This window comes from Mirounga angustirostris, unplaced genomic scaffold (assembly GCF_029215605.1).
Source record: "Mirounga angustirostris isolate CCGP_5_RB_7025 unplaced genomic scaffold, mMirAng1.0.hap1 SCAF_3, whole genome shotgun sequence".
NCBI classification, from domain to species: Eukaryota; Metazoa; Chordata; class Mammalia; order Carnivora; family Phocidae; genus Mirounga; species Mirounga angustirostris.
In genome coordinates, this window is record NW_026991711.1 from 66,181,589 (window position 1) to 66,194,850 (window position 13,262).

Genomic DNA, 13,262 nt, shown 5'->3' on the forward strand with positions numbered 1-13,262 from the left:
AAAGTTTTCTCTATACTCTCTCCCAACTTTAGAATTTGATGTGTTCAAAGGTTCCCATGATAACAACTATCTTATTCTTATCTTTCCTAATAATCAGTTATTCTGTCCACTGTCTGCATTCATGCTCACCGGTACCAGCAACATAGCTAATCGGTATCGGTCTCACTGTGTATCAAAAAGGTTCAGTATGAACATGATGATGAACATCTCTTTAAGTATAAATTTGATTTTTTTGTATAATAATTTTTATATAGGGTGGACTGACCGTAAATTCTAACATTACCAAGTATGTAATATGAGTCATATAACTAGAAGAAAAAAAGTCTCACATCTAAAAATACATATAATTAGTTCACATCCATCTTTACTATGTAAAAATTTGTTTCATGGAAGGTATTTGAACATATCCCTGAAGTCTATCTATTGATACAGACTACTACCACAAGTCATCTCTTTCAGAGAAATAACCCTACAGTAATCTAAGAAGGATTAATTCATTTTCCAATTTATCTTTTTGTACAGGGAATCACCAATTAGTACAATGATCTGCCTCCATAATGAGGTTAATATTTCATTAGCTCATTGGAGAGCAAAATTAAATTTTCATTTTTCTTCCTTAACAATTACAATGGTTAACTAAAAAAAACTTAACTGTGAAGTACCCATCTCAAATTAAATATACTTTATCTCTTAATTACAGGCTTATATGGGAGACAGAGAAATTCCCCCAAAAAGTCCTAGTAAAATCTCATGGCTTTTATAAAATCTTTTATAATTTAAAAGTGGTGTTTGGTAAACCCCCCCGCCCGCACCCCCCCCACAGTCAATGCACTTACCAATATAGCTCTAACTTAAAAAGAAGAAATTTGAACATTTCAGTTAAAAAAACAATATATATCCATTAAATAACAATGATAATACTCTCAAAATTTGGCTTATGTTAGTATTTTTATTTTATATTTACATAATCTAAAAAGCACTGAGTCTTCATGTCCACTTCATAGCCTCTTATCACTCTTAGCCATGCATCCTCAGTAGGAATGATCTCATCCCCAGGGGGTAAAAAGTGGTGTTGGGGGTGTGAAAAAATCACATTCCTTTTATGTATAAAGCACAGACGTATATATAGTACACAAACAGATATGCAGCATATTGTAGAAATAAAATTTTACTGGAAGAGGGAGATTAGAATGAAAATTGTCTAAAAAGATTCCTTGGGGGGGGGCACTAATGAAAAAAAAAGGCTGAGAAACCCTGCCCTTAGCTTAATTTCATCTTGGCTAAATATGTGTTAAAATTCGTAACTAATATCTAGCTGCTTGAAAATCTATTTTAAATATTTTCACATGACAAATACTGATCTTACATCCCCACAAAATATCTTGATTTTCTTAGTAGAAATATGAATGATTCAAAACTCATCCTGCAGGGGATTCAGCTAATATTCTAAATCTTATTTACTAACAGAAGTCAATAGTTAATTGAATATTCTTATTTTGTTTAGACTCCTGACATATCTCATATCTAAACATATGCTTCAAAGAACAGATAAGTCAAAACTTTCTTGACATCCAGATTATAGCAGGATAACTTGATAAATATCCAGAAGTATTTACTGTTGAAGGGATATGAAACTTCACATTGATAAACACCCAATTGCCAATGTACTTTTATCAAAGTTTAAAATATTTGGTATTTTTTTCAAAATAAGGTTGTTGCAATCTCATGTGACAAGTGTGTGCTGCCTCACCTGACAAATGAGGCAGAGGTTAAGAGTATGAGAGTGACAACAGTTATTTCTCTGTCTCATGCTTTTCAGCTAGCGAGGTCAGAGATTACTAGACCAAGGGCATCAACTTGCGTGACGAAGAGAGCTGGCTTACTGAGATAAAAACCTCATCAAAACTGAAATCTTGGGCTCTGATTTCCAGCCACACCACACTTGTTTACATGTTGCATCAGGAAAATAAACTGATGGTTATTTATTATTTTCAAGGCCACTGACAGTTCAACCTAAGCCAAATACCAGGTTACTTGAATATTTCTGAAACCAAGTTTTTTTGCAAATTGAATGAATTAAGTAATCACTATAATTTAAAACACTGAAATCAATATATTGAACTGAGGCAATTAAAAAATGTCAAATAATTATTAACATGCTAGAAATATAAAAATATTTTTTATAAATTCTATTAGTATGGAATATACAGTATTTCTTTTTTAAGAGTCTCATGCTCTACCGACTGAGCTAGCCGGGCGCTAATATTTCTTTTTTAAAAAATGATTTTATTTATTTATTTGAAAGAGAGAAACACAGCGAGAGAGGGAACACAAGCAGGGGGAGTGGGAGAAGGAGAAGCAGGCTTCCTGGGAGCAGGGAGCCTGATGTGGGGCTCGATCCCAGGACCCTGGGATCATGACCTGAGCCAAAGGCAGAAGCTTAACGACTGAGCCACCCAGGCACCCCTACAATATTTCCATATACTTTAGTTTTTGCATATAAAATAGAAACGATACTTAATTTTTTCTTTAGTCAAGGTACTTAGGAGGAGTTTTAAATTATTATATTCTCAATATATGTATATATCTGCATGCACACCATATAATAGCAATGCTTCAATTGTCAATAAAATATTGATTATAACAATAAAACATGAACTGACGTGATCTTTGGTCACTCTAAAGATGGATACATTAATAAATAATAAACCAGTGAATATTTGGTAAAACAGTTTCTTCATATAACCACTTGTTACACCCATCTCTAGTGATGTATAAACTAGTTTAAAAATTACTAAAGTAACTGCATCATAAAATTTTATGTGCCTTTAAGAGTACATTAGAACAATTTCGGTCTACCAAAGTGTTAGGCACATGGTAAGAAGAATCTCTGTATGCTGTAAATGAGGTAAAAATTAGTGCTCTGTGTTTGGCATTTACTAAAGCTTTAAAAAAAAAAAAGAACTGAAATGACTTGAGTGAAATATTCCTTTTAAAAAAAACCTTCTTATGTAAGGTTATCATCAGTGATAGCTGACTTATAACAGAGAAGCAGAATTTAATCTGCCACCAAAACCTTACCTCAAACTCTGCATGTTTGTGTACATCCTCAGCTCTCTGTCTGTTCAAAATAAACTCAGCTTCATTTGCAACACGAACTATATGGTCCTTCATAGCATGGCATAGTAATCTAAAAAGGAAGATATCTTTGAAATTATTATTCTTAATAACTTCAGTAAATATTACTTCTAAATAATCAAATTTCAGTATTTGAAGTATTAATTATGGATAAAGTTTAAAGTTACATTATGAAATTAAGATAGATGAAATTATAACTCAGACATTTGAAATACAGAAATATACCATAAAACTGTTACAACAATGCCTCTGTTAAGTACTGTGTGTCTTGTCAATGAATGATTCAGTTAATTTCATAAAGTTAGTTAAGGCAAAACAAATCAAGGCTTTTTGACAGTGTTTTAAATGGTTAAAACAACAGAATTCATCACCTTTGGAGTAAATGGTGAAAACAACAGAATTCACTATCTTGGAAGTAGATTTTCACACAAACGCTAGATGGCCATATATTAGGAAACCTATAAACTGAATTTTTAAACAATAGAAGTTATCTGAATATTCAAATTGTTTTTAAAAAGTGTAAGAAATCCAGTGAAAGCCTCACTTTATCACCTCACCACCTGATTTCCAACCTCATCAGGTACCTGTTGTATTAGTTTCTTGCATGTTTTCAGAGACTTTTAAAAATACATAAGAAAATACAAATATGTTTTCCCCCATATCCTTACACTATGGTAGTATATTATACTATAATATAGTATTATTTTCTGTACCTAGCTTTTCTCACTTAGCAATATATCTTGAAGACCTTTTCTTATGTATACACAGGGAGCTTCTTCATACTTCTTTTATAGCATAGGGCAGAGGTTATTCAAAGATGGCTGCAACAGTATCTCTATATCCCACATGCTCTTTCGCAGTGTGATATTGTTATTGCTCCATCAAAAAGAGGAGTCATTTTCTGCTCCTCTTAGATCCACCTGTGACTTCCTGTGACCAACAGAATATAGCAGAAGTGATGTTTCGTGACTTCTGGGGCCAGGGCATAAGATGCCTTGTACCTTTTGCTCTTCTTTCTTGGAACTCTGTCTTCTAGAATCTGCTGCAATACTGAGAAAAGCTCACATTATGTAGACAGCCCGAGGAGGAGAATAGAGGACCTCAGGATCCCAGGCCTAGATGAGTTCCCAAGCCCAGAGCCAGCCTCCCAGGTGACTGAAATGCCAGACAACTTCACAGGGAGCAAAGGAACTGCTTAGCTGAGCCCAGTCAATGAGAATAATGAGAGATTTAAAAATGGGTCTTGGTTTAAACCACATGATGATGATGATGATGGTGATGAGGATGACGATGATCAAGGAGGAGAAGGAGGAGGAGAAGAAATCGACAACTGTCACCAAACCACTTATTGAGATACATAATAAAATAGGTAGTTTACACCTAATATTTAATTCTCACAAGAAACCTGAGAGATATATATTATTTTCATTTTTAAACATAAGAAACCAAGGCTCAGAAAAATTAAGTTCTTCGCCCCAGATCGCAATTAAAAAAAAATTCTCACGATTTTATATTTTGCATTGCATCTTCATTAGCCAACAATATTTTTTGAAGTAAAACCTTTCATGTTAACTTCTGCTCTCCTCCACTGTGGGCAATTCTAACATTAATTCTTGTCATTTTGTCAATTATAAACAGTGATTGGGCCCTTTCACATCTTCTAAAATGTTTTCTTTTGCAATACGCAATTACCGTGTTAAAAATAATCAAAGGATATTTGAAGTTAACTCTAAGTCTTTTTGGGTTTTTCCTAAAGCGCAAACTTACAAAATAATGTCTGTTCTTTTACTTATATCATTTTAAGACTCAGTTCAAACACTCATCTCCATTCATGGTCCAGTTTTTCTCTATTTAGATTTTTAACAAGAGTGCTATTTTCAAGATTGCTATTCTTTATTTCTACTGCTCATTAATGAAATGAATTATTTTTTTCTTGCTCAAGTTGTTATAAATTTCAGTCAGAATGGGAAAAGATTGAACCTCACTTTAACTTTTGTATATACTAAATAGCAACTCATAGTAATTCTTTCTATATTGTTCACTACATTCTCTCTACCTATAGCAAACTTGTCTTCTTCACTGGTAACTATGTATAAGCAAACAAAAAAATATTACTGGGTATCCTGATATTTCTAAATTATTGCTTAATATAATTTGTAAAAGCTACATAACATGTCTTTGAAGTGAGTCTGACTGTATTGAATTTATTTCTTCACTGTAATGTATTAAGGTGGAATTACATAGCACTAAGTTTTAGTATCTTTTCACCAAATTATGTGTAATATCTGTATGGCATCTTCTACAAAAACCAGCTAGTGAATGGTCTCTCTATTTCAAGGCAGTAATGTAGATACTGAATTCAACATAGTTCTCAGTAGAAATCTTCTCGCCCAAAGTTCATGTGTGGTCTGACATCATTACTCCATGATGAGATTTAAGTTAAATAATGGCGGTCATTCTCAGACCAGCAGGGACTTCCTGGCAGTATGACACAACTAAAATCTTGCATAACAGCAGGGTAAGTGGAAATATCACCTGAAAACATGCAGCAATAATCTCTCCAATTATACTTAAGAGGAACATAGGCATATTCCAATGGGAATATTTTCTAATTTTTAGCACAAAAGTTAATGATAATATAAATTATTCAAAGAACGAAAAGGTTAAGGGAATCTGTTAGAAGCCACAATACTTGTGAAAAAAGGCTAAGACTTCTCTATAATGTTGGGAGGGTAAACGATCATACAGATAATCTTCAATTCATTGAGGGATAGAAAAATAAAAAAAGTTAAAGACTGTAACTTAAACTCTGAATATTAAGTTTTGTTGAAATCATTAAGTTTTGTTGGTCTGTATTTGCTAGGCTGGCTTCAAAAGAGAAAAGAGATGTGAAATACTGGAATATTCTGTTCAATGGCTTTGTCTAGTGCATGAAAGCTGAAGAAAGCCAGGAGGAAATCTAATATGTGCAAATTAATGTGGATTACAGAACTTAAATAGATTAACAGAACACAGCAGGAAGGGAGAGGCTCTAGGTCTGGCTGGCTAATAGGTATGACTCCCAGGAGCAAAACAGTGGATTGGCATAGCAAAGAGGCACAGTGGCAAAGGAGGGGAGAGGGTGGAGAAGACTCTTGCCTCCTAAACACCAGAGAAATTATATTAATTACCTGAAAGTCCGTCCTCCTAGCTCTGACACTTATGAGTTCTATATCAACTAACATACTTACGAGCTACACATCAACTAATGTAGGTTATTTTACTTCCATAGAGAAAAAGAATCTTAGTTCTGACTCAGAATCATTCTGGGTAACTTCATTATCCACATGGGAAACCATTCCCCAGAGTAGCTCACAATTCCCTGTCCCTTTTTTAAGGGGATCTAAAAATACCTCAATCTATGATTCCTTTAGAAACTTCAATTCTACCTCACTTCAGGAAATCACTCTACCAGCCCTAATTGGCTTCACTTCCTAAATCTTTAACCCCCAACAATCTACTTTCTGGTTGCAACCTCCCTACACTTACTGTTCTCTCTTGCCTTCATTTGTCCCTCCCCTGGACTCAGGCAAAAACAAGCTCTTGATTCTTCTAACTTGCAATTGTTTAATCCCTCTATGTTCTCTTAATCCTTCTTCCACTGCTCAGATTCACTTCTTTTCCCACCAAACTTGCCATCCCACAGTTCCATGTTGTAACTACTTTCTTGCTGGCACCTTCACTCAATTCCTATCTATCTGCCGCAATTGCTCAGGAAATATGTAACCCTAGATTAAGAATTGGTCTCCCTCCTCTGTCTTACATCTGGACTGTTGAGGAAAGCTCACAAAACCAAATTTCATTGAAGATGAAGTTTCTATTTCTTTTTTACAGCCAATTTCTTTTACTCATGTTTTGAGAGTCCACAGAAATATCTTTAGTGTCCTAACTTTATTCAATTAATTTTTTTCTTTATTTAAAAAAATACTGTATTTATTTGAATGTATTTTTATATTGATTTGGATATATATTTAACACATAAACACACACACATTTATTAACCACTCTGCTGCACTTTGTGTTTATCATTCTCTTGCCTCTTCATTGTTTTATCTAATATATGTATATGCCAAAATATGTTGTCCAGATTAACTTGTTTATAAATTTTAGAAATAAAGTGGCACATTTTCTGCATTCTTTTCAGATTAAGAAAATCCTTCTCTGTTTCTAGTTTGCTAAGAATATTTTTTAAAAATCATGAATGTTGAATTTTATTTGATGCATCTGAACCTCCTGGGAGGATAATAAGGATTTAATATGATAAATGAAAGACATTTTTAGGAATTTTAAAATGATGAACAACTTTGGCATTCCTGGGTTAACTTTCCCCCACCTCCCTCCCCTAGTTCTCCACTCCCACAGACATAGTATATCTTTATACATAGCTGGACTAGGTTCTGTTAATATTTTAATAAGGATTCACACATCTACATTCATAATGGAGACTGGTTTGTGGTTTTCCTTTCTCCCACACATCTTGTTCACTTTTGTAGTCAGGATTAAACAGGCCTCAAAGAATGAGTTGAGAGCATTCCCTCTGTTCGTGTTCTCTAGCAGTTGGTCTATGGTTGGAATGGTGCTTTATTTGAACATTTGGTAGAATATAACTGTAAACTATTACTGTAGGAAGAATTTCACTGATTAAATCTCCTTCATACTTAGAACTTTAGGGTTTTTTTTACTTGTTATTCAATCTTTGGAAATTATATATTTTTTAGGAATTTTCCCATTTCATTAAAATTTTTATTTTTTTATTTTTTATTTTTTTAAAGATTTTATTTATTTATTTGAGACAGAGAGAATGAGAGAGAGAGAGCACATGAGAGGGGGGAGGGTCAGAGGCAGAAGCAGGCTCCCTGCCAAGCAGGGAGCCCGATGCGGGACTCAATCCAGGGACTCCAGGATCATGACCTGAGCCGAAGGCAGTCGCTTAACCAACTGAGCCACCCAGGCGCCCTAAAATTTTTATTTTTAATGGTAAAACATTTTGATAGCACTCTCATTATCTTTTCTAAATTTATCTATAATTATGTTTCCTTTTTATTTCTGATGTTTATTTTTCTGTTTTGTTCTTAATCAATCTTGGGATAGTTTGCCTGTATTATTATTAAAGAAAAAATCTTTGTATTTGTTCATCTGTTCTATTGTATCTTATTTTTCTGTTTCAGTGATTTCTGTTCTGGTCTTTATGATTTGCAAGGTACCTGATATGAAATATGGACTCACAAATAACATCTGGCTAAATGGGTGAATGACTGAATGAATACATGAATGTGTTATGTGAGAAGGAGGGGCAAAGAAGAAATAGAATTTTAACATTAAGGTAATTTATTAGCACCAGGAAATTCTATGGTACATTTAGCACACAAAAAATGAGGTAAATAAAAAATACTGGATGACTCTAGGAATATCTATTACAGAACATTTTCTTCCTCATAGTATCTATATAATATAGGAAATGAATGAAATGTTCACCTTCATCTTCTTCTTTTTTTTTTTTTAGAAAAAGAGAGGTGGGGGTAGAGGCAGAGGGAGAGGGAGAAAGAGAATCTTAAGTAGGATCCATGCCCAACACAGAGCCCAATACGGGGGGCTCCATCTTACAACTTGGGGATCACATCCTAAGCCAAAATCAAGAGTTGGATGCTTAACCAACTGAGCCACCCAGGCACTTTCAAGTGGTCTTCATCTTCTAATGTGAGCCTATTTTCCAAAGGAAATAGAAAAAAAAAATCCCAATTTGTTCAATCCTATTTGTTCCTATTCTAAAACAGACAGAGATGTCATAGATATAGGAAAAAAGTCAAGAGACAAAGCAAAGTATTCTATTCCAAATGGAATATGTATCAGCAGGGCAAATTCTGATATTCTAGGAAGAATCCAATTTTATGCAGTATGTTATAATTTAATTGCTGGTCTTTGACTTGAGATTAACAGATGCTGAATTTTAAATACAACCTCTGTAATTTGATGAAAGAAAAAATCAATAGAAAAAGCAATATGAGAGGTCAGAAAAATTAGTCTTCCATTACCTACGATGAATGAGGGGACAAAAGCAAATCTAGTTTATATTTAGGTTCTGCCTTTTATCAGTATTATGAATTGGGCAAACAATTTTCCTTGTGTCTGAGTTTCAGTTTCCTGATTGGAAAATGAGGGTGTACTATTTCAGATAGCTTATAAATTGGGGAAAAGCATGTATGCCCAAACTGCAAGATTAGATTTTTAGATCCTGATTTATTTAGCCAAGAAGACAGACTCTGATTGGAAGTTAAGTGGCCACACAGCATAGGAGCAGAATTCCCTTTGGCCCCAAAATCTGGCATAGAGACTCTGGTGACACTGCAAGGTAGAGTCTGCTTGGGCCAGAGAAGCTTAATTGTTTCCTTAATAGACTATTTAAGGACACCTGGGTGGCTCAGTCCCTTCGGCTCAGGTCATGATCCCGGGGGTCCTGGGATGGAGCTCTGAGTCAGGCTCCCTGCTCAGCGGGGAGCCTGCTTCTCCCTCTCCCACTCCCCCTGCTTATGCTCTGTCAAATAAATAAATAAAATCTTAAAAAAAAATAGACTATTGGGCACCTGGGTGACTCAGTCGTTAAGCATCTGCCTTCGGCTCAGGTCATGATTCCAGGGTCCTGGGATCGAGTCCCACATCGGGCTCCCTGCTCAGCGGGAAGCCTGCTTCTCCCTCTCCCACTCACCCTGCTTGTGTTCCTGCTCTCGCTATCTCTCTCTCTGTCAAATAAATAAAATCTTAAAAAAAAAAATAAAAAAAGTAGACTATTTAAAAATCTGGAAAAACTTTTAACTTTTTAATTTAAAATTAAAAAAAATTATTTTAGAAAATGTTTACAAGCTTTGGGCTCTACTGGTTCTTGAAATATTTTACTGCCAACAAGTCTTCACCTTATGAAAATAGCAAAATAAATACCATGTTGTTCCTGAGAAGTCTCTAATTTTCCTACATTCCCCAAAAGTACATTTCCTTTAAGGAGGGACAACTCATACGGTTATGAGCGCATAGAGAATGAGAGAATACTTGTAAAGTGTTTGACATGTACTAGGTACCCCCCCACACACCCCCCCGGCTCACCAAATAGTAGTTCACTTTTCTGAAAGGTACACTTTGATACATTGGTTCTTCTACACTGATTAAGAAGGAAAAACAATGGCATATCCTGACATTTGTCTATGAACCCCCACATCAGGCTGTGGTGGGACTTTCAAAGTGATTCTGCATATTCAAACCTAGATTTGTAAGTCAGCATATTAGTTATGAGCTGTACTACTAATCAAACTTTATATTTTTTTAGGCAAGACCCAATTTACTCAATTATATGACTGGTAAAATAAAAGATTAGAAAACTGGGGCACAGTAGGGGGTCTCTGTAACGGGCTATCCTGAGTCTTTCTTTGGTGCAAAGGAAAGAAAAGTGGAAAAACAGACACTAGAGACTTGAAAATCTCTCTCTATATATGGCTGTTAGGAAAAAAAATTACATACAGTATTAAGTTATTGTCTTAAAACACCAAACCTTTCCCAGAGAATAAAATACGAATTATTCATGCTTTTGGATCAACTTATTATATGAAAACCTATTCTATAAAAATATAATCAGACATACACTTGTCTCAGATTCACTGGAGAATTGGAGTTTTGATCTGGGAAAAGTAGAGAGAAGGAAGATAAAGCCTAAAGGATAATTTTGGAGCTTGAGATTGAGGTCTACGGACTTGATATGGAAGAGAGGAGGCATTAAAGACAGAAAGTGAGGTGAGAAGAGGGAATTAGCATTGGTTGAAAACCTACCCCCACCCCCCCATGTAATTAACTGTTATGAAAAAGCTCTGGGAATTAAGTAATTATGTTGGATGAAAACAAGGATCCACCGATAGGCATTTCATTTTCTTATCACCTATTTGAGGCTTCAAATAAGTCTATCACTTCAAATACATAAAAGGAGAAATTTATATTATAATCTACTATGAACCTAAACAGCTATTATACTTAGCGAAGCATAGAAAAAAAATCACTTAGCTTATGATTATATTTATGTTTCCAGTTATGGGTAAAGATGGTGATAATTTTACATGACTCCTAAGATGAATGAATGAAGTGTAATAGTTCTCATAGTCCTCAAATTTTGGTGTACTTTAAAGATCCTGATCATTTGCAGAACATATTAAAAATGGTGATATAACTCCCATCCAGAGATTCTGACTGCATAGGTCTGAGGTGAGACCCAAGCATCTACATGTTTCATAAACATCCTTGTGATACTAATGCACATTGACATTTGAGGACCACTGAGTTCATGCAGTGTGAATGATGGGAAAGTCTGGATTTGATTTCTTAGGAAGATTCATTTCTCTCTATTTATGTGGGGAGCATGGCACTGCTTAGTTAACTTCATTTAGTTGCACAGTTCCAAAATCGATCCCCAAGTTAACTAGCTCAGAAATAACATCATTAGAAGGATTACAAAAAGCATACATGTATTTAACATTGTAGGTTAGGGTCACTTCTTAAGATGAGTCCCCAGGTATTCTAATACTATTTTGGTCACTAGATTAAGTAAGTCAACTTTTATGGTACACATACAAAGGGAGTTACCTTCGATTTGTTCACAGGCCAGAAAGGTCATTTATATCAAATCTATTTTTCTTCTTTCCAATCTCTTCAGTGATGGGTTGCTTAGCTATTTACTCTTCTATGTAAAACCAGTCTCAACAACTAATATCAGTATGGAGGATTTGTATAACTTACTCATCTTATAGTTTAATATGGATTTAGAAAACATTGTTATTAGAATAGGATATGTTAAGGTTGTTTTAAGACACATAAACTGTCAAATCAGCTTAGAACAGTGGTTTTAAACTGTGTCTCAAAGTAAAATATGAGAAATACACTTCATATCATAACCCTATATATCCACACAATAAACACTCCAGCAAATAATATTTACCTGAACAGATAATTATTTTTTCTATTATTTACTATTTCTATTTTTACTATTATTTACTATTTCTTATTTTTGAAAATGCTGAAAGCAACCCATTAAATTGATTTCATGCATTATTAATGGTCAAGAAAACAGTTTCAAAAATACTGATCAGAAGACTCTCTCCTATTAGGGTTAACCCTGGGCCAAATAATCAACCTTCTAGCTTAAATTTTAGGATTCCAAGTAAACAGCTCAAAGTTGTAATGTCCAAGAGAAGGACAGTCAATGCTAACAGGAATACAAGTCTGAATAGCGATGGAATAGGACTTGGTGAATTGAGAAATACCAGCTCAAGATCAGAGATGTGGCAGTCACTAAAGAAAAGAAGGCTTGCTTCAAGCCATTTTATTCTATTTAACTTCTAATAACAGGAGTACAGAAACATGGATTGATGGTGTATAAAGAAAATTTTGGGGAAAAATTTGGAGGCAAATGAGCATAAAAGCACCATTAGCCACAATATAATAACAATGAGGCCAGAAGAGTTGTGTACTTCAGGAGAGTCTCTTTAGTTAATTTCCCAAGTTCTGTGCTCCCTCAATGACATGGTTCCTTTTCCAAAAGAAAAGGGTTGTAAAAATATCACAAATATTATGACTGCAAGCCCCCAAAAGAGCTTTTCCCTTGATTAAAAATACAATTTCTTATTGCTGAATCTACCAGTATGAATTCTAAGAACTAGAGAATAATGCAATCTAAAATACATTTCTTTTAGAAAAGAAGGGAGAAAACAAGTAACATATGACTTTTATTTACTGTTTTGACTGCTAAGTAGCACAATACACTAGGAAGGCTCTGAACAACAGGTCATTATTGCCACCCTATGCTACCACTTGTGTCTGTTTTAGTGTTCTGCATAAAATGTGATCAATAAACCAATAAGGGAGTAGTGATACTACCATACTAAGAACACACAAAAACCCATCAGTGCTCTTGATGGGATGTGTAAGGTACTCTAGAGTCCTCAACCTTCTCTGTCCATAGTCTTCAAAACCCAGCTCACATGCCACTTAAATAAATAATAATAAAACCAAATGATCATTTCTTGAGTGCCTATTATGTGTCAGGAACATTGAGA

General features: G+C 34.5%; 1 protein-coding gene across 9 annotated transcripts in view; it reads right to left on the reverse strand.

The window, feature by feature from the left end:
* The window catches only part of NBEA (neurobeachin), a 680,995-nt gene that overhangs the window by 302,339 nt on the left and 365,394 nt on the right, over positions 1 to 13,262 (reverse strand). For all 9 annotated transcript variants that reach the window (XM_064586204.1, XM_054506303.2, XM_064586203.1 and 6 more), the window contains one exon: positions 3,082 to 3,190. In XM_064586204.1, the coding sequence (XP_064442274.1) occupies positions 3,082 to 3,190 (109 nt within the window). The remainder of the gene's footprint in view (positions 1 to 3,081; positions 3,191 to 13,262) is intronic.